The following is a 22,598-nucleotide window of genomic DNA, read 5'->3' on the forward strand; positions in this document are numbered from 1 at the left end:
ACACAGTACTGCTATAATACACACAGTACTGTTAGTAATAGTATAGTACACTGTACTGATATAGTTCTAGTATTATACACACAGCACTGGTATATATTACTAGTATAATACACAGTACTGCTATATAGTACTAGTATAATATACAGTACTAGTAGAATACACACAGTACTGCTATAGCACTAATATAATACACACAGTACTGCTTTAGTTCTAGTATAATGCACAGTACTGTTATAGTACTAGTATAATACACAGTACTGCTATAGTACTAGGATAATACACAGTACTGCTACAGAATTAGTATAATACACACAGTACTGCTATAGTACACACTACACAGTGTATGTTCTGATGGTTCCAAGAAGCGGTCCGCGCCAACTAGGACCCCGGGGGGGCGGGGAATCAGTAGAGGACCAGAGTAGAGAACCAGAGCACAATAGAGTAGAATAAATACTTTATTGTTATTGTTTACATCACGTGCTTAGCACCAAAGAGCGTCACGTCGGAAGTCATATATACACGACAACATCACAAGCGGTCTGAACCCAAACAAAGAGCGATCATCCACGTCAACAAATGACGTCACCGGACGACCACACGGCATTCCGTCCCGGTGCGACGGACGACCCCCTGGGACCACCGGAACCCAGCTCCGGTACCGGGAGCTCCTCCCGGGACCACCTGCCGCCTAACGGCGGCTCTGGGCGGCCACGTGGTCCGAACACTTCCGTGTTCCTCGGACCTGTTCCGGTCTGTCCTGTAGACCCGCCGGTCCCTGCGAGACTCGAACCAAACCCCCCTCGAGCGGGACGAGGGTCTAGAAGGCCGCTATGGCGGGAGACCAGGGAGGCGCCATGCTGCGCAGCCGCGGCTCACGGCGCACCTTCTCCTCTCCCGCCTCGTCTCGAGCCGCCGCGTCCTTACTCAGCAGACCAGAGAAGCTCGAGCCGAACACGGAGATCAGCCCGGTGACCGTCCCCTCGGTCCCGGGGCTCTCGGAGATCATCTCGGTGACCGTCCCTTCGGTCCCGGGGCCCTCGGAGATCATCCCGGTGACCGTGCCCTCGGTCCCGGGGCCCTCAGAGATCGGTCCGGTCCCCTGGCTCTCCTCCCCCGGCGGGCAGGTCGCGGAGGCGCGGCGGGTCCTTTTCGCGGGTCCGTCCGAGGCCTCGGCGCTCCGCCTCTTTCGCGCGGGGGTGCTGCAGGCCTCTTTCACATCCGTCTCCTGCGCGAGAGAGAACCCGTCCAGCGCGAGCAAAGCGCGCGTCGCCTCGAGGTCCTCGCTGGGGCTGTCGTCCTCCTCCCCCCCGGCTGCTCTGGTCTGCGGGGTCTCCGGTGGAGCTGGGTCCGGGTGGTGGTCTCCCTGATCCGGGTCCCCGTATCCCCCCGCCGCCTCCGCGCGCGCCCACTCGTAGTATTCGCTGAGGTAGACGTGGCGCGCGGAGCGCAGCACGAGGGACACGAGCAAGTTCCGGTGCAGCTTGACGCCGCCGCGCTGCACGCGCGAGGTGTAGATCTTCCCGAGCGAGAGGCTCATGACCCGGTGCGCCTCCACCCTGTACTCCATCGGACCCAGACCCAGGAGTCTTTGTTTCCGTACTTCCGGTCGGTAGGTCTCGTACAGTCCGTGTTGTGGTCGGTAATGAGGGAGGGACTAGCTATCCGTTAATAGTCCGGATGTACCGAGGCCGGCGGTGTCGTCGTTGTTGTTGTTCCGTCTACGGCGGCTGGAGTGAGGACTCTTCTATTTATAAGGCTACTATATAGTGACACGTGGGAGCTCCGACAGCCAATAGGAAGCTGAGCCCAGCTTGAAATCTACCCCGCCATTTCCGGGCCGGCCAATGACAGCACCCCTGAGGGACACGTGACTCAGTATTTAAATACAGACACAGATATAGTAAGATAAGATATGGTAGTAAGATAGACTGATAGATAGAAACTTATAGCAAATGGCAAACACCACGTTACAAATATAATTTAAATAAGTTAATACAAAGTATAAATTTGCAAAGATACCAAATTCAAAATGCAAAAAATATAAATGGAGGAAAATAATAATATACAAGAAGAATGCTCTAAGCTAATGTCTCCATGGGTGGGGTCCACAGGGTGTGGTGGGCAGGGCTGAGGGGGGCGGTGGGTCGGCCCGGGGCCCCGCCCCCACCCAGGGAGGGGGGGTCCAGTCTGAGGGTGGGGCCCCTGGGGGGGGGGGTCCAGTCTGAGGGTGGGGTTCCTGGGGGGGGGGTCCGGTTGCTGAAGCAGATCCTCTGTCCTCGTGGGCAGAGGAGACGCTAGGACGCTCTCCGAAGGGCCTGGTCCTGGTCCAGGTCCTGGTCCTGGTCCTGGTCCACAGGGCCTGGTCCTGGTCCTGGTCCACAGGGCCTGGTCCACAGGGCCTGGTCCTGGTCCTGGTCCTGGTCCCGCCTTGATGAGTCCTTTTAGATATGCTGCACTCCAGCACACCACAGCTATATATATATATATATATATATATATATATATATATATATATATATATATATATATATATAGCTGTGGTGTGCTGGAGTGCAGCATATCTATATATATAATATATACCTAGGATAGGATAAAGATAAATGCTAGTAAGCTATAGTATAATTTATGTCAAATATCGAATTATTGATGTCAGATACAGTATGGCTGATGTCAGATACAGTATGGTTGATGTCAAATACAGTATGGCTGATGTCAGATACAGTATGGCTGATGTCAGATACAGTATGGTTGATGTCAGATACAGTATGGTTGATGTCAGATACAGTATGGCTGATGTCAGATACAGTATGGCTGATGTGTATCTGATGTGTGTATGGCCATCTCAAATCTCCCATTTCTGTCAAAAGTTCTGGAAAAAACAGTTGCAGCACAACTCCAGGATCACCTCATACAACATCACTTGTTTGAAAAATTCCAGTCTGGTTTCCGCTATGGCCACAGTACAGAAACAGCCTTGGTCAGGGTCACAAATGACCTCCTGATGGCAGCAGACACCGGCTCCCCATCTCTCCTCATCCTCCTGGACTTAACAGCTGCTTTTGATACGGTTGACCACAATATTCTCCTTCACCGCCTGCAATACACCATTGGACTATCAGGAAATGTAAAGAACTGGTTCACCTCGTACCTCACTGACAGAACTGAGCACGTTGCCCTGGGCAAAGCAAAATCACACACCAACAACGTCACCTGCGGTGTCCCCCAGGGCTCGGTGTTGGGCCCCACACTGTTCTCACTGTACATGCTCCCCCTGGGTAGTGTCATTAGCAGGCATGGCTTGTCTTACCACTGCTATGCTGATGATACACAGCTCTACATCAGGACAACCCCCACTTCTTCTGCCCCTCTGCCAACATCCACACTGACCACCTGCCTGGAGGAGATAGAGGCGTGGATGAAGCTCAACTTCCTACAACTTAACAGCCATAAAACGGAAGCCATCCTTGTTGGCACGCCACATCAGCTCCGCTCCCCCACCATCACCAATATCACCTTCTCTGGCAAAAACATCCCCCTTTCCACATCCGTCACCAACCTCGGTGTTAAAATGGACCCACAACTTAATTTTGACACCCACATCAAACACCTCTGTAAGACAGCTTTATACCACCTCAGGAACATCGCCAAACTCCGCCAATCACTCACCCTGGCTGATGCAGAGAAGCTCGTCCATGCCTTTGTCTCCTCCAGGTTGGACTACTGCAATGCACTCCTCATTGGGATCCCTGGCAAGAGCATCCAGAGGCTCCAATACATTCAAAACAGTGCTGCCAGGGTCCTGATGAGGGTGCGCAAGCATGACCACATCACCCCCATCCTGAAATCACTGCACTGGCTCCCTGTCCCACTCAGAATTGAGTACAAGGTCTCCCTCCTCACCCACCAGTGCCTTCACGGACTTGCCCCCCTCTACCTTCAGGAACTCCTCACCCCCCCGACAAACTCACGTACACTCCGTTCAGGATCCACTCACACCCTCCAAACCCGACATAAGAAGCTGTGCACCATGGGTGATCGGGCCTTTTCTGCTGCTGCCCCTAGACTATGGAACGCCCTCCCTGACCACCTGAGGGCTCCACAGACTACAGCTCTTTTTAAACGGAACCTCAAAACCCATCTCTTTAAAAGAGCATTTAGCTAAACTTTCTTTGAGGTTCCCCCTTTTTAATAGTTTTTTTGGTATTTTTTTCTCTGAAGCACTTTGAGATTCTTGAATATAAAGTGCATTATAAATAAAATGTATTATTATTATTATTATTATTATTATTATTATTATTATTATTATTATTATTATTATTATTATTATGTCAGATACAGTATGGCTGATGTCAGATACAGTATGGCTGATGTCAGATACAGTATGGTTGATGTCAGATACAGTATGGTTGATGTCAGATACAGTATGGTTGATGTCAGATGTCTGATACAGTATGGCTGATGTCAGATACAGTATGGTTGATGCCAGATACAGTATGGATAAATTCAGTGTCTACATTTCTCGCTCTCTGTTCAGCTGTATCACAATGTACACCATTTACAGATCACAATAAAGCATAATAGTGTTATTGTAGTTATGATATAATGTTATTAATGTATCAAATACACACTGTCTTTATGATGCACTTCCCCTTTAAGGGACACACAGGGAATGCCTGTCTTTATAATGCAATCCCCTTTAAGGGAACGCCCTACTATGGGATTCGGGTATTGCGTCATATCTGGCAGCGGGATTCACCATGGGAACGATTTTGTAAAGATCCCGCCTAGAAAAGCTAAATGTTGAAAAGGAGAACAGATATAAGATATTTATCTTACATGTAATAATATATTCCAACCTAAGTGTTTGTGTGTGTGTGTGTGTGTGTGTGTGTGTGTGTGTGTGTGTGTGTGTGTGTGTGTGTGTGTGTGTGTGTGTGTGTGTGCGTGTGTGTGTGGGGTTGTGTGTGTGTGTGTGTGGGGGTGGGATTGTGTGCGTGTGTGTAGGGGGGGGGTAGGCGGGCGTGTGCGCATGCGCGCTACGGAACTAATAGGAAGTCATCTCCGCTGTCGTCGCTGCGATAGAAACCCGAGCCGGAAGTGTCGGAGTGACGCAGCGCCTGGTTTCCGGTTTCCACATGTAAACAACACCGCGCTTGGTCTCCTCTTCTCTTCCTCAACATGTCCATGGAGGATCCGTTTTTCGTGGTCAAGGGGTAAGAAAGCTCTACTGCGGACGTGTCATCTAGGACAGGAAGTCGTTTCAATACAATCTGACCCGCGGCACCGCTAGCCCAGAGGCTAAGCTAACAAGCTACATGCTACAGAACAATGAGGATTAAATGACGGGTTGGTCTAAACCAATCAGCACGAAGCGCGTCATCAGATAATTGATTAATTGATTACAATACTTAACAATATATACAGATATGACTTGTGACTGTGTGATCCCCTCTTATGATGGGGTGAGGAGCCTGACAGCGTGTTGTGACATGGTGATGACGTTGTGTTGTGACGGGATGAGGGTGACAGGGTGATGAGTGTGTTGTGACCGGCCGGGTGACAGGATGAGGAGTGTGTTGTGACGGGGAGGGTGACAGGGTGAGGAGTGTGTTGTGACGGGGTTAGGGTGACAGGGTGATGGTGTGTTGCGACAGGGTTTGGGTGACAGGGTGATGTGTGTTGTGACGGGGTTAGGGTGAGGGGTGTGTTGTGACGGGGTAAGTTGACAGGGTGAGGAGTGTGTTGTGACAGGGTTAGAGTGACAGGGTGACGTTGTGTTGTGACAGGGTTAGGGTGACAGATTGAGGGGTGTGTGGTGACAGGGTTAGGGTGACAGGGTGACAGTGTGTTGTGACGGGGTGATGAGTGTGTTGTGACAGGGTTAGGGTAACAGGGTGATGAGTGTGTTGTGACAGGGTTAGGGTGACAGGGTGAGGGTGTGTTGTGACGGGGTGAGGGTGTGTTGTGACGGGGTGAGGGTGTGTTGTGACTCAGGGAGGTGCAGAAGGCGGTGCTGTCAGCCCAGGGGCTCCACCTGCGATGGGGCGAGCTGCTGCGGGCGCCTGGGGGCGGGGCCTCCCGGGAGGAGGCGGAGTGGACGACCAATGAGCTGAGGAACAGCCTGAGGTCCATCGAGTGGGACCTGGAGGACCTCGACGAGACCATCGATATCCTCCCCACACACACACACACACACACACACACACACACACACACACACACACACACACACACACACACACACACACACACACCCCATGGGTGATGAAGTGATGAAGGGGTGAATTGGTGATGGTGTAGTGGTGAAGTGGTAGTGGTGTGATGGTGAAGTGGTGAAGTGGTGAAGTGGTAGTGGTGTGATGGTGAAGTGGTAGTGGTGTGATGGTGAAGTGGTAGTGGTGTGATGGTGAAGTGGTGATGGTGAAGTGGTAGTGGTGTGATGGTGAAGTGGTGATGGTGTGATGGTGAAGTGGTGATGGTGAAGTGGTGAAGTGGTAGTGGTGTGATGGTGAAGTGGTAGTGGTGTGATGGTGAAGTGGTAGTGGTGTGATGGTGAAGTGGTGATGGTGAAGTGGTGAAGTGGTAAAGTGGTAGTGGTGTGATGGTGAAGTGGTAGTGGTGTGATGGTGAAGTGGTAGTGGTGTGATGGTGAAGTGGTGATGGTGAAGGGGTGAAGTGGTAGTGGTGTGATGGTGAAGTGGTAGTGGTGTGATGGTGAAGTGGTGATGGTGAAGTGGTGAAGTGGTAAAGTGGTAGTGGTGTGATGGTGAAGTGGTGATGGTGAAGTGGTAAAGTGGTAGTGGTGTGATGGTGAAGTGGTAAAGTGGTAGTGGTGTGATGGTGAAGTGGTAGTGGTGAAGTGGTGAAGTGGTAAAGTGGTAGTGGTGTGATGGTGAAGTGGTGATGGTGAAGTGGTAAAGTGGTAGTGGTGTGATGGTGAAGTGGTAGTGGTGTGATGGTGAAGTGGTGATGGTGAAGGGGTGAATGGCTCACTCTGTGGAGGGTTTCTTAACGAGGTCACGTATCGTTGAGTCCAACCCGAAGAAGTTCAACCTGGACGCTCCGGAGCTCGCCAAGAGGAAGGCCTTCATCAGCGCCACCCGGAAGGAGGTCCAGGTAGGACCGGCCTCGGGGGGTAGGGGTCAGGGGTCAGGGGGTAGGACCGGCCTCAGGGGTCAGGAGGTAGGACCGGCCTCAGGGGTCAGGGGGTAGGACTGGCCTCAGGGGTCAGGGTGTAGGACCAGCCTCAGGGGTCAGGGGGTAGGACCGGCCTCAGGGGTCAGAGGTCAGGGGGTAGGACCGGCCTCAGGGGTCAGGAGGTAGAACAGGGGTCAGAGGTCAGGGGGTAGGACCGGCCTCAGGGGTCAGGGGGTAGGACCGGCCTCAGGGGTCAGAGGTCAGGGGGTATGACCGGCCTCAGGGGTCAGGAGGTAGAACAGGGGTCAGAGGTTAGGAGGTAGAACAGGCCTCAGGGGTCAGGAGGTAGAACAGGGGTCAGAGGTCAGGAGGTAGAACAGGGGTCAGAGGTTAGGAGGTAGAACAGGGGTCAGGAGGTAGAACAGGCCTCAGAGGTCAGGAGGTAGAACAGGCCTCAGGGGTCAAAGGTCAGGGGTCAGAGGTCAGGAGGTAGAACAGGCCTCAGTAGAGGTCCCTCCTAGAGGGTTCTCACCCTGCCCTGCCCCCCCTGTAGTGAGCAGTGCATACATGCATCATGCTGTCCGTACTGTAGAGCTGACAGCCGTTAATTTAAGATTAAATGAGAAGAATGGTTGGCTGTTAGCTAGGCTGGCTGTTAGCTAGGCTAGTTGACATGCTGTTACGTGGGCTAGCTGTTAGGTAGGCTAGCTGTTAGCTTTTAGGTAGCCTAGCTGTAAACTAGGCTAGCTGACAGGCTATTAGGTAGGCTAGCTGACAGGCTATTACGTAGGCTAGCTGTTAACTTTTAGGTAGGCTAGTTGTTAGGTAGGCTAGCTGTTAGCTTTCAGGTAGGCTAGCTGTTAATCAGGCTAGTTGACAGGCTATTAGGTAGGCTAGCTGTTAGCTAGTCTAGGTGACAGGCTGTCTTTGTCTCTAGGAGATGAAGGAGCAGATGTCCAGTCCGGCCACCTTGTCCATCCCTGACAAGAACAACAGACAGGTATGAAACAATGGGGTTATACTGGTTCCACTGGGATTGTACCGAGATTATACTGGTTACACTGGGATATACTGAGATAATACTGGTTACACTGGGGTTGTACTGGTTTCACTGAGATTATATTGGTTACACTGGGATTATAAACCTTGATTATGCTGGTTAGACTGGGATTCTACTGGTTAAACTGGGATTAAACTTGTTATACTGGGATTGTACTGGGGTTTTACTGGTAACAATGGAATGATACTGGTTGAACTGGGATCATACTGGTTACACTGGGATTATACTGGGGTTATACTGGTTACACTGGGATTATACTGGTTTAACTGGGATTATACTGGTTTCACTGGGATTATACTGGGATTATACTGGTTTAACTGGGATTATACTGGTTTCACTGGGATTATACTGGGATTCTACTGGGTACACTGGGATTATACTGGTTAAACTGGTATACCGGTAATACTGAGATTATACTGGTTCCAGTGGGGTAATACTGGGCTGATACTGGTCAGGGGTGAGAGGTCAGCGGTGGGCTGTGTTCCAGGGGCCGGGCGGGGGTCCGGGCGGGGGTCCGGGCGGGGACCGCTACACCAGACTGGACCAGCAGCTGCAGACGGCCAACAGCCTGTTCATAGAGGAGCAGCACTCACAGCAGCAGGTGGGCACGCACGCACGCACGCACGCACGCACGCACGCACGCACGCACGCACGCACTCACAGCAGCAGGTGGGCACGCACGCACGCACGCACGCACGCACGCACTCACAGCAGCAGGTGGGCACGCACGCACGCATGCACGCATGCACGCATGCACGCACGCACGCACGCACGCACTCACAGCAGCAGGTGGGCACGCACGCACGCACGCACAGCAGCAGGTGGGCACGCACGCACGCACAGCAGCAGGTGGGCACGCACGCACGCACGCACAGCAGCAGGTACGCACACGCACTCACAGACACACGCACGCAAGCATACACACAAACACAGAAACACATACACACACGCACACATGTTTCTATTTGTTAGTATTTTAATATAAAGTGTGTGTGTGTGTGTGTGTGTGTGTGTGTGTGTGTGTGTGTGTGTGTGTGTGTGTGTGTGTGTGTGTGTGTGTGTGTGTGTGTGTGTGTGTGTGTGTGTGTGTGTGTGTAGCTGATGGCGGAGCAGCAGGACCAGCAGCTGGAGCTGGTCTCAGGGACCATCGGGGTCCTGAAGAACATGTCGGAGCGGATCGGCCTGGAGCTGGACGAGCAGGCAGTGTACGGCTCGACCTCTCACCCCTCACCCTCTCTCTCCCCACCCTCTCACTCCCCAGCCTCTCACTCCCCAGCCTCTCACTCCTCACCCTCTCACCCCTCACCCTCTCACTCCTCACCCTCTCACTCCTGAGCCTCTCACTCCTCACCCTCTCACTCCTCAGCCTCTCACTCCTCAGCCTCTCACCCTCTCACTCCTCACCCTCTCACTCCTCAGCCTCTCACTCCTCAGCCTCTCACCCCTCACCCTCTCTCTCCCCACCCTCTCATTCCCCACCCTCTCACTCCTCACCCTCTCAACCCTCACCCTCTCACTCCTGAGCCTCTCACTCCTCAGCCTCTCACCCCTCACCCTCTCTCTCCCCACCCTCTAACTCCCCGCACCCTCTCACTCCCCAGCCTCTCACTCCTCACCCTCTCACCCCTCACCCTCTCACTCCCCAGCCTCTCACCCCTCACCCTCTCTCTCCCCACCCTCTCACTCCCCACCCTCTCACTCCTCACCCTCTCACCCCTCACCCTCTCACTCCTGAGCCTCTCACTCCTTAGCCTCTCACCCCTCACCCTCTCACCCCTCACCCTCTCTCTCCCCACCCTCTCACTCCCCCCACCCTCTAACTCCCCAGCCTCTCACTCCTCACCCTCTCACCCCTCACCCTCTCACTCCCCAGCCTCTCACTCCTCACCCTCTCACCCTCTCACTCCCCACCCTCTCACTCCCCAGCCTCTCACCCCTCACCCTCTCACCCCTCACCCTCTCACTCCTGAGCCTCTCACTCCTCACCCTCTCACTCCTCACCCTCTCACTCCTCAGCCTCTCACTCCTCAGCCTCTCACCCCTCACCCTCTCTCTCCCCACCCTCTCACTCCCCACCCCCTCACTCCTCACCCCCTCACTCCTCACCCTCTCACTCCTCAGCCTCTCACTCCTCAGCCTCTCACTCCTCAACCTCTCCCTCACCCTCTCTCTCCCCACCCTCTCACTCCCCAGCCTCTCACTCCTCACCCTCACTCCTCAACCTCTCTCACCTCACCCTCTTACTCTTCAACCTCTCACCCCTCACCTTCTCACCTCTGACTCACTCATTGTGTATCTTTAGCGAGCTGAGGTGTGTTGTGTTGTGGCAGTGAGGTTTGTTGTGTTGTGGCAGTGAGGTTTGTTGTGTTGTGGCAGTGAGGTTTGTTGTGTTGTGGCAGTGAGGTTTGTTGTGTTGTGGCAGTGAACTGAGGTTTTGCAGTGCCGGCTCGAGCCCTTTGGGAGCCCTAGGCCAGATTGAGTTTTGTTGCCCCCGTTCCCATAGCGAGTGTTTCCCTGTTAGTGACATTACTATACTGACCATCACTGAAGATACATTTTAACTGAGCAGTTTTTCACCCACTTGTAGATCTAATATACTACATTGCAATTAAACAATATTTGATGCATTGCAATTAAACAGAAAAGTTTCAGAGCATTTTATTTGTTCTTATTACACACTCAAATTCGTATGGATGAACTCCATAATGTGTAAAGGTGTTCATGTGAGGAATCTCAGAAAAGTTAAATATGGCTAAAATATGCTCCATACATAAATTAAAGATGCTCAAGAATATTCAAGATGAAATTAACTATTAACTGTGGAAATGAGGACACTAAAAATAAGCAAAAAGGGTCACCTCTCATGAATTGAATACAAAAATACTACGAAGGATGCTCAGGAATATTCAACAAATTATAAGTGTTTAGACCACTTCATTCAGAGAATCAAAGTACATCGAGGTTGATCAATCTGAGGTGTTGTGTTGGTGTAAGCTGAGGTGTGTTGTGTTGTTGTCTGCAGTGAGCTACGGTTGTGTTGTTGTGAGCAGTGTGCTGAGGTGTGTTGTGTTGTTGTGAGCAGTGAGCTGAGGTGTGTTGTGTTGTTGTGAGCAGTGAGCTGAGGTTGTGTTGTTGTGAGCAGTGAGCTGAGGTTGTGTTGTTGTGTTGTGCGCAGTGAGCTGTTTGTGTTGTGTGCAGTGAGCTGGTTGTGTTGTGCGCAGTGAGCTAAGGTTGTGTGTTGTGTGTTGTGGCAGTGAGCTCAGGTTATGTTGTTGTGCGCAGTGAGCTAAGGTTGTGTTGTGTGTTGTGGCAGTGAGCTCAGGTTATGTTGTTGTGCGCAGTGAGCTAAGAGTGTGTTGTTGTCATGTGCGCAGTGAGCTAAGGGTGTGTTGTGTGTTGTGGCAGTGAGCTCAGGTTGTGTTGTTGTGCGCGGTGAGCTGGTTGTGTTGTGCAGTGAGCTACGGTTGTATTGTGCGCTGTGAGCTAAGGTTGTGCTGTTGTGTTGTGCGCAGTGAGCTGGTTGTGTTGTTGTGTTGTGAGCTGGTTCTGTTGTGCAGTGAGCTACGGTTGTGTTGTTGTGTTGTGCGCAGTGAGCTGGTTGTGTTGTTGTGTTGTGCGCAGTGAGCTAAGGTTGTGTTGTTGTGTTGTGCACAGTGAGCTACGGTTGTGTTGTTGTGTTGTGCACAGTGAGCTACGGTTGTGTTGTTGTGTTGTGCACAGTGAGCTACGGTTGTGTTGTGTTGTGCACAGTGAGCTACGGTTGTGTTGTGTTGTTGTGTTGTGCACAGTGAGCTAAGGTTGTTGTGTTGTTGTGTTGTGCACAGTGAGCTTGTTGTTGTGTTAAGGTTGTGTTGTTGTGTTGTGCACAGTGAGCTGAGGTTGTGTTGTGCACAGTGAGCTGGTTGTGTTGTGTTGTTGTGTTAAGGTTGTGTTGTTGTGTTGTTGTGCTAGCATGCTGGATGACTTCACCCACGAGGTCGACAACACGCACTCCAAGCTGGACAACGTGATGAAGAAGCTGGCGAAGGTGTCCCACATGACCAGCGGTACGGCTCCCCGAGTACAGCAGGAGTACTAGTATTACTGTACACATACAGTACGTTATACTACCGTAGTATTATTATAGTAGTATTACTGTATGTGTACAGTAATCATACTATAGTACTACATTTAGTAGTATTAATGTATGCATACAGTAAGTAATATCACCATAGTATTACTGTACACATACAGTTAGTAATACTACCATAGTAGTATTATAGTAGTATAACTAGTATGACTAGTATAGTACTACTATAATGCTACGGTAGTATTACTTACTCTGTGTGCAGTATTACTACTATAGCACTACTTTGGTAGTATTCCTTACTGTATGCGTCTCATTCTAATGGTATTTCTTATGTTCTGTATAGTGTGTGTGTGTGCGTGTTGTGTTAACGTGTTGTGTTGACGTGTTGTGTTGACCTGTTGTGCGTTGATGTGTTGTGGGTGGTGTGTTGACGTGGTGTGTTGACGTGTTGTGTTGACGTGTTGTGCGTGGTGTGTTGACCATGTTGTGTTGACCTGTTGTGCGTTGATGTGTTGTGGGTGGTGTGTTGACGTGTTGTGCGTGTGTTGCAGACCGGCGCCAGTGGTGTGCGATCGGGGCCCTGCTCCTCATCCTCCTGGTGGTCCTGATGCTGTTCTTCATCCTCTGATCCTCCTCTTCATCACAAGACAGTCTCCGCTCAGCCAGGAGACCCAAGACCCGGACCCCCTAGAGACCCGGACCCCCTAGAGACCCAGACCCCCGAGAGACCCGGACCCCCGAGAGACCCAGACCCCCTAGAGACCCAGACCCCCTAGAGACCCGGACCCCCTAGAGACCTCGGACCCCCTAGAGACCCGGACCCCCTAGAGACCCGGACCCCCTAGAGACCCAGACCCCCGAGAGACCCGGACCCCCTAGAGACCCAGACCCCCTAGAGACCCGGACCCCCTAGAGACCTGGACCCCCCAGGACCCCCTAGAGACCCGGACCCCCTAGAGACCCGGACCCCCTAGAGACCCGGACCCCCTAGAGACCCGGACCCCCCCGGACCCCCTAGAGACCTGGACCTGGTCTGGTCTAGTCTGTACTGGTCTCTAGTGGTCCGGTCCAGACTCTACTAGACTCTCTTGCTCTGTTGTGACTGATTAGACTTGACTTGTCTCTCCTGGTGTCTCCGTCTCTCTCAGTCTCTCCTGGTCTCTCCTGGTCTCTCAGTCTCTCCCGGTCTCTCAGTCTCTGCTGGTCCCTCATGGTCTCTCTCAGTCTCTCCTGGTCTCTCAGTCTCTCCTGGTCTCTCCGGGTCTCTCAGTTTCTCCCGGTCTCTCAGTCTCTCCTGGTCTCTCCATCTCTCCTGGTCTCTCTCAGTCTCTCCCGGTCTCTCAGTCTCTCCTGGTCTCTGTCTCTCCTGGTCTCTCCTGGTCTCTCCGTCTCTCCTTGTTTCTCAGTCTCTCCTGGTCTCTCCCGGTCTCTCAGTCTCTCATGGTCTCTCTGTCTCTCCTGGTCTCTCAGTCTCTCCTGGTCTCTCCTGGTCTCTCTCGGTCTCTCCTGGTCTCTCAGTCTCTCCTGGTCTCTCCTGGTCTCTCTCAGTCTCTCCTGGTCTCTCCTGGTCTCTCAGTCTCTCATGGTCTCTCCTGGTCTCTCTCAGTCTCTCCTGGTCTCTCAGTCTCTCCCGGTCTGTCTCAGTCTCTCCTGGTCTCTCAGTCTCTCCTGGTCTCTCCTGGTCTCTCTGTCTCTCCTGGTCACTCCTTGTCTCTCAGTCTCTCCTGGTCTCTCCTGGTTTCTCCTTGTCTCTCCTGGTCCAGTTATTCCAACCCTCTGGTTGATGTTTTATTGTTTTAATGTCTCCTCTGTCTGCCCTAACGTCAACACGGTAACGGTCCTTGACGGACTGGAGACACTGGGACATACAAGGAGAGAGAGGACCTCCCCAGGACCTCCCCAGGACTCCCCCCCCCCCCCCCCCCACACACACACACTCCCCCCTCCCCCTCTCTTCTGTTTGTGGTGCGTTTGAAGTTTACTGATGAACAGGGGGAGTGGCGGGGAACCACGACTGAAGAGGATCGACCATTATGGACCCCCTCCCCCCTGGACCCCCTCCCCCCCTCCCTGTCCAGGTGGTATTGGTACCCCCAGTCCCTCCTGGACTCCTAAGAGCTAAAGAGCTCTGGACCAGTGGTTCCTCCTAATGAGCTCTGGACCAGTGGTTCTGGACCAGTGGTTCCTCCTAATGAGCTCTGGACCAGTGGTTCCTCCCAATGAGCCCTGGACCAGTGGTTCTGGACCAGTGGCTCTGGACCAGTGGTTCTGCACCAGTGGTTCCTCCTAATGAGCCCTGGACCAGTGGTTCTGGACCAGTGGCTCTGGACCAGTGGTTCTGGACCAGTGGTTCCTCCTAATGAGCTCTCGACCAGTGGTTCCTCCTAATGAGCCCTGGACCAGTGGTTCTGGACCAGTGGTTCCTCTGGTACTGTAGTGTTATGTGTTCGTTATGAGTTGTTTTGATGCTGGTAAGACACTATGTGTTGACTGTATTCTGGTACAGGACGGTGGACCAGGTACCTAGGTACCTCGTCCATGGTCTCTGCGATGGTTTGATCATGTAAATATGAACGAGGGGTCGGGCCTCCCGCTGACCTTCGACCTATGTCTGTCTGATAGCCTGCTTGACCTATGAACTCTGACCGTCTGCACGGATCAGACATGGGAATCATTTCAATAAAAGCTGAAACATGTCAGTTCACCGTGAGTGTGGTCTCGCCTGGTGTGGGAGGGGCTTTCTGAAGGGGGCGTGGTCTCCACTGGTGTGGGAGGGGCTGAAGGAGGGGGCGTCAGGATGCATGAATCAGTCTTGTATTAAAATACATAACGAGGCAACAGCAAGGGGTTCAAATGATGAAGAAAAACACAACACGTCTGTAGTCCACCTAGGGAGGGGGACCCCCGAGGGTCTGGGGGACACCGAGGGGGGACCAGCTGAAGGCCTCATGAACAGGGTGAAGACGCCTCGGTCTGCTGGTTATTCAGTCTCACTGCCCTCGATGGGACGAGCCGGAGCCACGGTCCAGGGTGGGGGGCCAGGGGGTCCCCAGGGTGGGGGGCCCCTAGTGGGGGAGCACTAGTGACCCCTGGAGGAGGAGCACTAGTGACCCCTAGAGGAGGAGCACTAGTGACCCCTAGAGCACTAGTGACCCCTAGAGGAGGAGCACTAGTGACCCCTGGAGGAGGAGCACTAGTTAACTACATTATATAGTATACATATACTGTGGTAATATCAACTATATTATATAGTATATATATAGTGTGGTAATATCAACTATATTATATAGTATATATATAGTGTGGGAATATCAACTATATTATATAGTATATATATACTGTGGTAATATCAACTATATTATATAGTATATATATAGTGTGGGAATATCAACTATATTATATAGTATATATATACTGTGGTAATATCAACTATATTATATAGTATATAAATACTGTGGGGGCTACGTGCCTGGACCCCGGGGGGGGGGTTGCCTGGAGGCGCCCGCTGAGGGGTGGGTCTGCTCTGCCCCCCCCAGTCTGCTCCTCCACCTGCCCCCCCCAGCGTGTGCTACTGTACCTGCTCCTCCATCCCCCTCTCCCCCCGCTCCTCTCCCCCCTCAGACCACCTAGTGGCCGCGACTGGAGGTACAGGTTTATAGTGTGGGGGTGTGGAGCCACCTAGTGGCCGCGGCTGGAGGTACAGGTTTATAATGTGGGGATGTGGCGTCACCTAGTGGCCGCGGCTGGAGGTACAAGTTTATATTGTGGGGGTGTGGCGCCACCTAGTGGCCGCGGCTGGAGGTATAGGTTTATAGTGGGGTCAGAGGTCAGTGAGGGCGGTGGAAGGAGACAGGAAGCAGTTTGTGCTTATCTCAGACTTTAATAAAACACTAGCAGAGCTTTAGCAGCTCATGGAAGAAACAGACAGACAGACAGACAGAAAAACAGGTGTCTGTCTCACAGCTAGACACACAGACTCAATCCTTCCCCCTGAGGTCAGAGGTTATTCTGTTACACGCAAGACACGCTAGACGACATCATCAGGAGAGAGAGGGAGAGACAGACAGAGAGAGAGAGAGGATATTGCTATCAATATTAACAATAAAAAGAAAACATAAACATTGGCAACATTATTCATTTTCCATTGACTGATCGTTGTCGTCCCCATGGTAACGGCTGAAGCCAGTGACTGATCGTTTTCGTCCCCATGGTAACGGCTGAAGCCTTGTGGACGCGTTGTGCATTAAGTCTCTTATTAATCGTTTATTTAGAGATGGGCGTTAATCGGTAGATCTCCATGGAGACGCCTGGTTGGCATGGTAACGCATGCAGCCAGAAAGGGCTGCTACCTGGCTTACTGCTAAGAGCTAACAGGCAGCACTAATGGCGCAGTTTCACCTGAGGGTGCGGGTCGGTTCAGTCTGCAAAGGTGCGGCACGGTTCGCAATTTCCACCGCCAAAAGTGGGCGTGATCCGGACTGAGCCGTACTCGTCTTGCAGTACTCCTCCGTTCCGAGACGCCTGAAAGGGTGCCGGCAAGTTGGAGCTACACACGTCATCCGTTGATTGGTCGACAGAATCGTCACTTCCGTGCGACAGGGGGATAATGACAAACAAACACAGTACCAGCGAGGTATTTCTGGACAACGGCGAAAGCTTCGTTTATTGAAGAAAATGTTGCGCAAAAGTTTGAGGTCCTTCTCGGACGTCCTACATTGTTGCTCTTTGTTTATTGTGCACATTCTTATTTTTCCTTGGATTTATTAGCAAGCTACACTGTGTCGGGCTGCTATGATGTCACAATGTTTACGGTGCTGCCGCGGCTATCGCCATCCGTCTTAAACGCCCTACCATAAGGGCGCTGTCGGCGGTGGGAACGCGAGCCGTAACGGAGCTGGGCTAACGCGCCCTCACTACTGGGCCGAGGCGTGCTGGGCCGAGGCGTGCTGGGCCGAGGCGTGCTGGGCGTTAATCGGTAGATCTCCATGGAGACGCCTGGTTGGCATGGTAACGCATGCAGCCAGAAAGGGCTGCTACCTGGCTTACTGCTAAGAGCTAACAGGCAGCACTAATGGCGCAGTTTCACCTGAGGGTGCGGGTCGGTTCAGTCTGCAAAGGTGCGGCACGGTTCGCAATTTCCACCGCCAAAAGTGGGCGTGATCCGGACTGAGCCGTACTCGTCTTGCAGTACTCCTCCGTTCCGAGACGCCTGAAAGGGTGCCGGCAAGTTGGAGCTACACACGTCATCCGTTGATTGGTCGACAGAATCGTCACTTCCGTGCGACAGGGGGATAATGACAAACAAACACAGTACCAGCGAGGTATTTCTGGACAACGGCGAAAGCTTCGTTTATTGAAGAAAATGTTGCGCAAAAGTTTGAGGTCCTTCTCGGACGTCCTACATTGTTGCTCTTTGTTTATTGTGCACATTCTTATTTTTCCTTGGATTTATTAGCAAGCTACACTGTGTCGGGCTGCTATGATGTCACAATGTTTACGGTTCTGCCGCGGCTATCGCCATCCGTCTTAAACGCCCTACCATAAGGGCGCTGTCGGCGGTGGGAACGCGAGCCGTGACGGAGCTGGGCTAACGCGCCCTCACTACTGGGCCGAGGCGTGCTGGGCCGAAGCGCACCCACCGGTGGAAATGCGCCATATGAGATGACTGGCATTGCCCATAGACTAAGCTAAAGGCTCAAAGGAAACAAAACGCAAAGCTAAAGCCTGCATCCAGCTAGCTAGCTACGCATTATAGCAAGCGGCAGGCTACGATAGCTAGCTAAGAAGTGCAGTAAGCTCCGCGTTATGCTAGCTACCTAGGCAGTGTAGCTTTCTCCAGGATACTCTAGCTAGCAGGCTACGCTAGCTAGCTAGGTATGATAGCAGGTCATGGGCTCGCCTGTGTGTGTGTGTGTGTGTGTGTGTGTGTGTGTGTGTGTTAGGACAGGACCCTCAGGACCACTGTGCCGCTCTGTCTCTTTAAGAGAGCGACCGCCTGCTCGTGCGTCGCTCGCTCTAAGCTCTCCCCGTTCACACTCAGGATCTGATCGCCCCGACGCAGCCGGCCGTCCGAGGCAGCCGCCCCCTGAGAGAGAGAGAGAGAGAGAGAGAGAGAGAGAGAGAGCGAGAGAGAGAGAGAGAGAGAGAGAGAGAGAGAGAGAGAGAGAGAGAGATATTTGGACCTTATTGGTTGTGATCATACATGGCGACAGCAGTGGTGGCTGTGGTGAAGGTACTGGTTGCTATGTAGAAGGTACTGGTTGCTATAGCGAGGGCAGTGGTTGGTATGGTGAGGGCAGTGGATGCTATGGTGACGGTACTGGTTACTATGGTGGAGGGACTGGTTAGTATGGCAAGGGAAATGGTTGCTATGGTGAAGGTAGTTGTTGCTATGGTGGAGATACTGGTTACTATGACAAGAGCAGTGGTTGCTATGGCAACGCTAGTGGTTGCTATGGTGAAGGTTCTGGTTGCTATGGTGAAGGTTCTGGTTGCTATGGTGAAGGTTCTGGTTGCTATGGTGAGGCCAGAGGTTGCTATGGCGAGGCCAGTGGTTGCTATGATGAAGGGACTGGTTGCTAAGGCGAGGCCGGTGGTTGCTAGGCGTACCTTGCTGAAGACGGTCTTGACGTATATGGGCAGGTCCCCGTGGGGGCTGCTGAACCCGCCCACGATGCTGAAGCCCAGACCCTCGGGACCCTTCAGCAGGGCCACGGCTAGGGGGCCCGGGGCCCTGAGACACACACACACACACACACACACACACACACACACACACACACACACACACACACACACACACACACACACACACAATCAACATTGACACATCCACACACACAAAGAATATACATGTGTGTGTGTGTTTGTGCGTGTGCGTACTCTGGCTCTGCGTGGACCGCTGGTAGGTTGGACAGATTCTCCACCTGACTGGTCACCGCACCGATGTTAGTGTCGGCTACCACCTGGACACACACACACACACACACACACACACACACACACACACACACACACACACACACACACACACACACACACACACACACACACACACACACACACACACACACACTCAAGGTGAGTACCTTGGTGGTCACAACAGAGGATACCTGTGTGTGTGTGTGTGTGTGTGTGTGTGTGTGTGTGTGTGTGTGTGTGTGTGTGTGTGTGTGTGTGTGTGTTACCTCCAGGGTGAGGGGTGTGTCAGAGTCTCTCTTCAGGAGGTCGACGACCTCAGAGTGAGAAAAACCATCGAGACGAACGCCGTCAATACTGACCACCCGGTCCCCCACCTCCACACACACACACACACACACACACACACACACACACACACACACACACACACACACACACACACACATCATAACATGTCAATAATTATGTGTGTTTATTTATTTTGTGTATCTATTACGTGTGCGTATGTGTGCATAACGTGTGTGTGTGTGTGTGTGTGTGTGTGTATAACGTGTGTATAATGTGTGTGTGTATGTATGTATGTATGTATGGTTTGTGTGTGTGTGTGTGTGTGTGCGCGCTCACACGTGCGTGTGTGTGTATAATTTGTGTTTGTTTATAATGTATGTGCGTGTGTGCGTGCGTTTGTGTGTACCTTGAGCTGCTGGCTCCTAGCCGCTACTCCGTTAGCTTGGATCATAGCGATGAAGACGGGGAGGTCCCCCAGTGGGCTGCCCCGCCCCCCCGCGATGGACACGCCCAGACTGTCCCTGGAGCCCTGCACACAGCCACTCACATCACTGCCTGCCCGGTCACATGTCCAGCTCAGCCAATCACATCATTTCAGGGTCACATGACCTTACCCGCGTGATCTGGACGGTCCGGACAGCCTGGGGTCCCACTGTTAACACATGACATCACAACATGACATCACAACATGACATCACATCACAACATGACATCACAACATGACATCACAACATGACATCACATCACAACATGACATCACATAACATCATGACATCACAACAGGACATGACATCACAACATGACGTCACAACATGACATCACAACATGACATCACATAACATCATGACATCACAACGGGAAATCATGACATGACATCAGGACATCACATCACAACATGACGTCACAACATGACATCACAACATGACATCACAACATGACATCACAACATCACATCACATCACAACATCACATCACATAACATCATGACATCACAACGGGAAATCATGACATGACATCAGGACATGACATCACGACATGACATCACAACATGACATCACATAACATCACAACGGGAAATCATGACATGACATCAGGACATGACATCACAACATGACGTCACAACATGACATCACAACATGACATCACATAACATCATGACATCACAACGGGTAATCAGGACATGACATCACAACATGAAATCACATGACCACATGACGTCACAACCCGACATTGCAGCGTGGCATCACAGCATGACATCACAGCATGACATCACATCATGACATCACAGCATGACATCATAGTGAATCAGAACATTCTCCTACCGGTGTTGTTGGAAGACGAGATGTTGCCGGGGGTGATGCTTGCCGTAGGGTCAGAGGTCACCTCAGGGACCTGGGAGGGGGCGGGGCTTGCCACCCGGGGGGGCGGAGTCACAAAACTTGAGCAGCTTCCATCTTGATCCATCTGAGAGGAAACACATTTAAACACAGTGACACACACACACAGTGACACACACACACACACACACACACACACACACACACACACACATAGAAAAAAACCCCACCTGGCTACTCTGGGACGTCTGTCTGGAGGGGGTCCATGTTGCCGCCTTCAGACGTCCCACCTCCAGATGAACACACCCTCTGGTACACTGCAACACACACACACACACACACACCCTCTGGTACACTGCAACGCACACACACACACCCTCTGGTACACTGCAACACACACACACACACACACACACCCTCTGGTACACTGCAACACACACACACACACACACACACACCCTCTGGTACACTGCAACGCACACACACACCCTCTGGTACACTGCAACACACACGCACACACCCTCTGGTACACTGCAACACACACACACACACACACACACACACACACACACACACACACACACACACACCCTCTGGTACACTGCAACGCACACACACACCCTCTGGTACACTGCAACACACACACACACACCCTCTGGTACACTGCAACACACACACACACACCCTCTGGTACACTGCAACACACACACACACACCCTCTGGTACACTGCAACACACACACACACACACACACACCCTCTGGTACACTGCAACACACACACACACACACACACACACACACACACACACACACACCCTCTGGTACACACACACAGTCTATATGTTTAGTCTATATTTTAAGTCTATATATATGTTTAGTCTATATATATAGATGTGTAGTGTATATGTTTAGTGTATCTGTTTATTCTATATGTTTGGTCTATATGTTGAATGTATGTATATGTTTAGTGTATATGTTTTGTGTGCATATGTTTAGTGTATATGATTAGTGTATATACATGTTTAGTGGATATGTTTAGTCTATATATATGTTTAGTCTATTGTTTAGTCTATATGTTTAGTGTATATGCATGTTTAGTGTATATGTTTAGTGTATATATGTTAAGTCTATGTTTAGTCTATATGTTTAGTGTATACAGTATATATATGTTTAGGCCGTATGTTTAGTCTATATGTTTAGTGTATATGTTTAGTCTATCTATATATGTTTAGTGTATATATATGTTTAGTCTATATGTTTGGTGTAGATATATGTTCAGTCTATTTATATATGTTTAGTCTATATGCTTAGTGTATATATATGTTTAGTCTATCTATATATGTTTAGTCTATATGTTTAGTGTATATATATGTTTAGTCTATCTATATATGTTTAGTGTATATATATGTTTAGTCTATATGTTTAGTGTATATATATGTTTAGTCTATCTATATATGTTTAGTCTATATGTTTAGTGTATATATATGTTTAGTCTATCTATATATGTTTAGTGTATATATATGTTTAGTGTATATATATATGTTTATTCTATCTATATATGTTTAGTCTATCTATATATGTTTAGTGTATATATATATGTTTAGTCTATCTATATATGTTTAGTCTATATGTTTAGTGTATATATATGTTTAGTCTATATATGTTTAGTGTATATATATGTTTAGTGTATATATATGTTTATTCTATCTATATATGTTTAGTCTATCTATATATGTTTAGTGTATATATATATATGTTTAGTGTATGTATATGTTTAGTCTATAT

At 50.9% G+C, this 22,598-nt stretch overlaps 3 protein-coding genes across 15 annotated transcripts in view; 1 reads left to right on the plus strand and 2 right to left on the minus strand.

The window, feature by feature from the left end:
- Positions 1-437: 437 nt before the first annotated feature.
- ier5 (immediate early response 5) lies at positions 438-1,751 on the minus strand. The gene has a single exon (XM_030373327.1). It carries the CDS (start codon positions 1,565-1,567, stop codon positions 818-820), a length of 750 nt encoding a protein of 249 aa, XP_030229187.1. The 5' UTR covers positions 1,568-1,751; the 3' UTR covers positions 438-817.
- A 3,322-nt stretch (positions 1,752-5,073) lies between these two features.
- stx6 (syntaxin 6) lies at positions 5,074-13,074 on the plus strand. Its single transcript, XM_030372028.1, has 8 exons — positions 5,074-5,213; positions 5,995-6,167; positions 7,022-7,116; positions 8,075-8,137; positions 8,685-8,798; positions 9,296-9,402; positions 12,149-12,243; positions 12,818-13,074. Exons 1-8 carry the CDS (start codon positions 5,179-5,181, stop codon positions 12,892-12,894), a joined length of 759 nt encoding a protein of 252 aa, XP_030227888.1. The 5' UTR covers positions 5,074-5,178; the 3' UTR covers positions 12,895-13,074.
- patj (PATJ crumbs cell polarity complex component) overlaps positions 9,235-22,598 on the minus strand; it is a 58,080-nt gene continuing 44,716 nt past the window's right edge. For 12 of the 13 annotated variants that reach the window (XM_030372024.1, XM_030372022.1, XM_030372016.1 and 9 more), the window contains 8 exons: positions 21,043-21,129; positions 20,798-20,939; positions 20,090-20,127; positions 19,882-20,004; positions 19,454-19,561; positions 19,149-19,231; positions 18,876-18,999; positions 16,127-18,351 (listed from right to left, as the gene is read on the minus strand). In XM_030372024.1, the coding sequence (XP_030227884.1) occupies positions 18,205-18,351; positions 18,876-18,999; positions 19,149-19,231; positions 19,454-19,561; positions 19,882-20,004; positions 20,090-20,127; positions 20,798-20,939; positions 21,043-21,129 (852 nt within the window). In that variant the 3' untranslated portion in view covers positions 16,127-18,204. Of the gene's footprint in view, positions 9,294-16,126; positions 18,352-18,875; positions 19,000-19,148; positions 19,232-19,453; positions 19,562-19,881; positions 20,005-20,089; positions 20,128-20,797; positions 20,940-21,042; positions 21,130-22,598 lie in introns of those variants that run through there. The other variant, XM_030372027.1, reaches the window with a different exon arrangement.

Source organism: Gadus morhua, chromosome 12 (genome assembly GCF_902167405.1).
Source record: "Gadus morhua chromosome 12, gadMor3.0, whole genome shotgun sequence".
In the NCBI taxonomy this organism is placed as follows: Eukaryota; Metazoa; Chordata; class Actinopteri; order Gadiformes; family Gadidae; genus Gadus; species Gadus morhua.

Coding starts and splice junctions, on each gene's coding strand:
- stx6 (XM_030372028.1), top strand. CDS start 5,179: ATGTCCATGGAGGATCCGTTTTTCGTGGTCAAGGG. Junction 8,799..9,295: donor AGCAGCACTCACAGCAGCAG/GTGGGCACGCAC, acceptor GTGTGTGTGTAG/CTGATGGCGGAGCAGCAGGA. Junction 9,403..12,148: donor GAGCTGGACGAGCAGGCAGT/GTACGGCTCGAC, acceptor TTGTTGTGCTAG/CATGCTGGATGACTTCACCC.
- ier5 (XM_030373327.1), bottom strand. CDS start 1,567: ATGGAGTACAGGGTGGAGGCGCACCGGGTCATGAGCCTCTCGCTCGGG.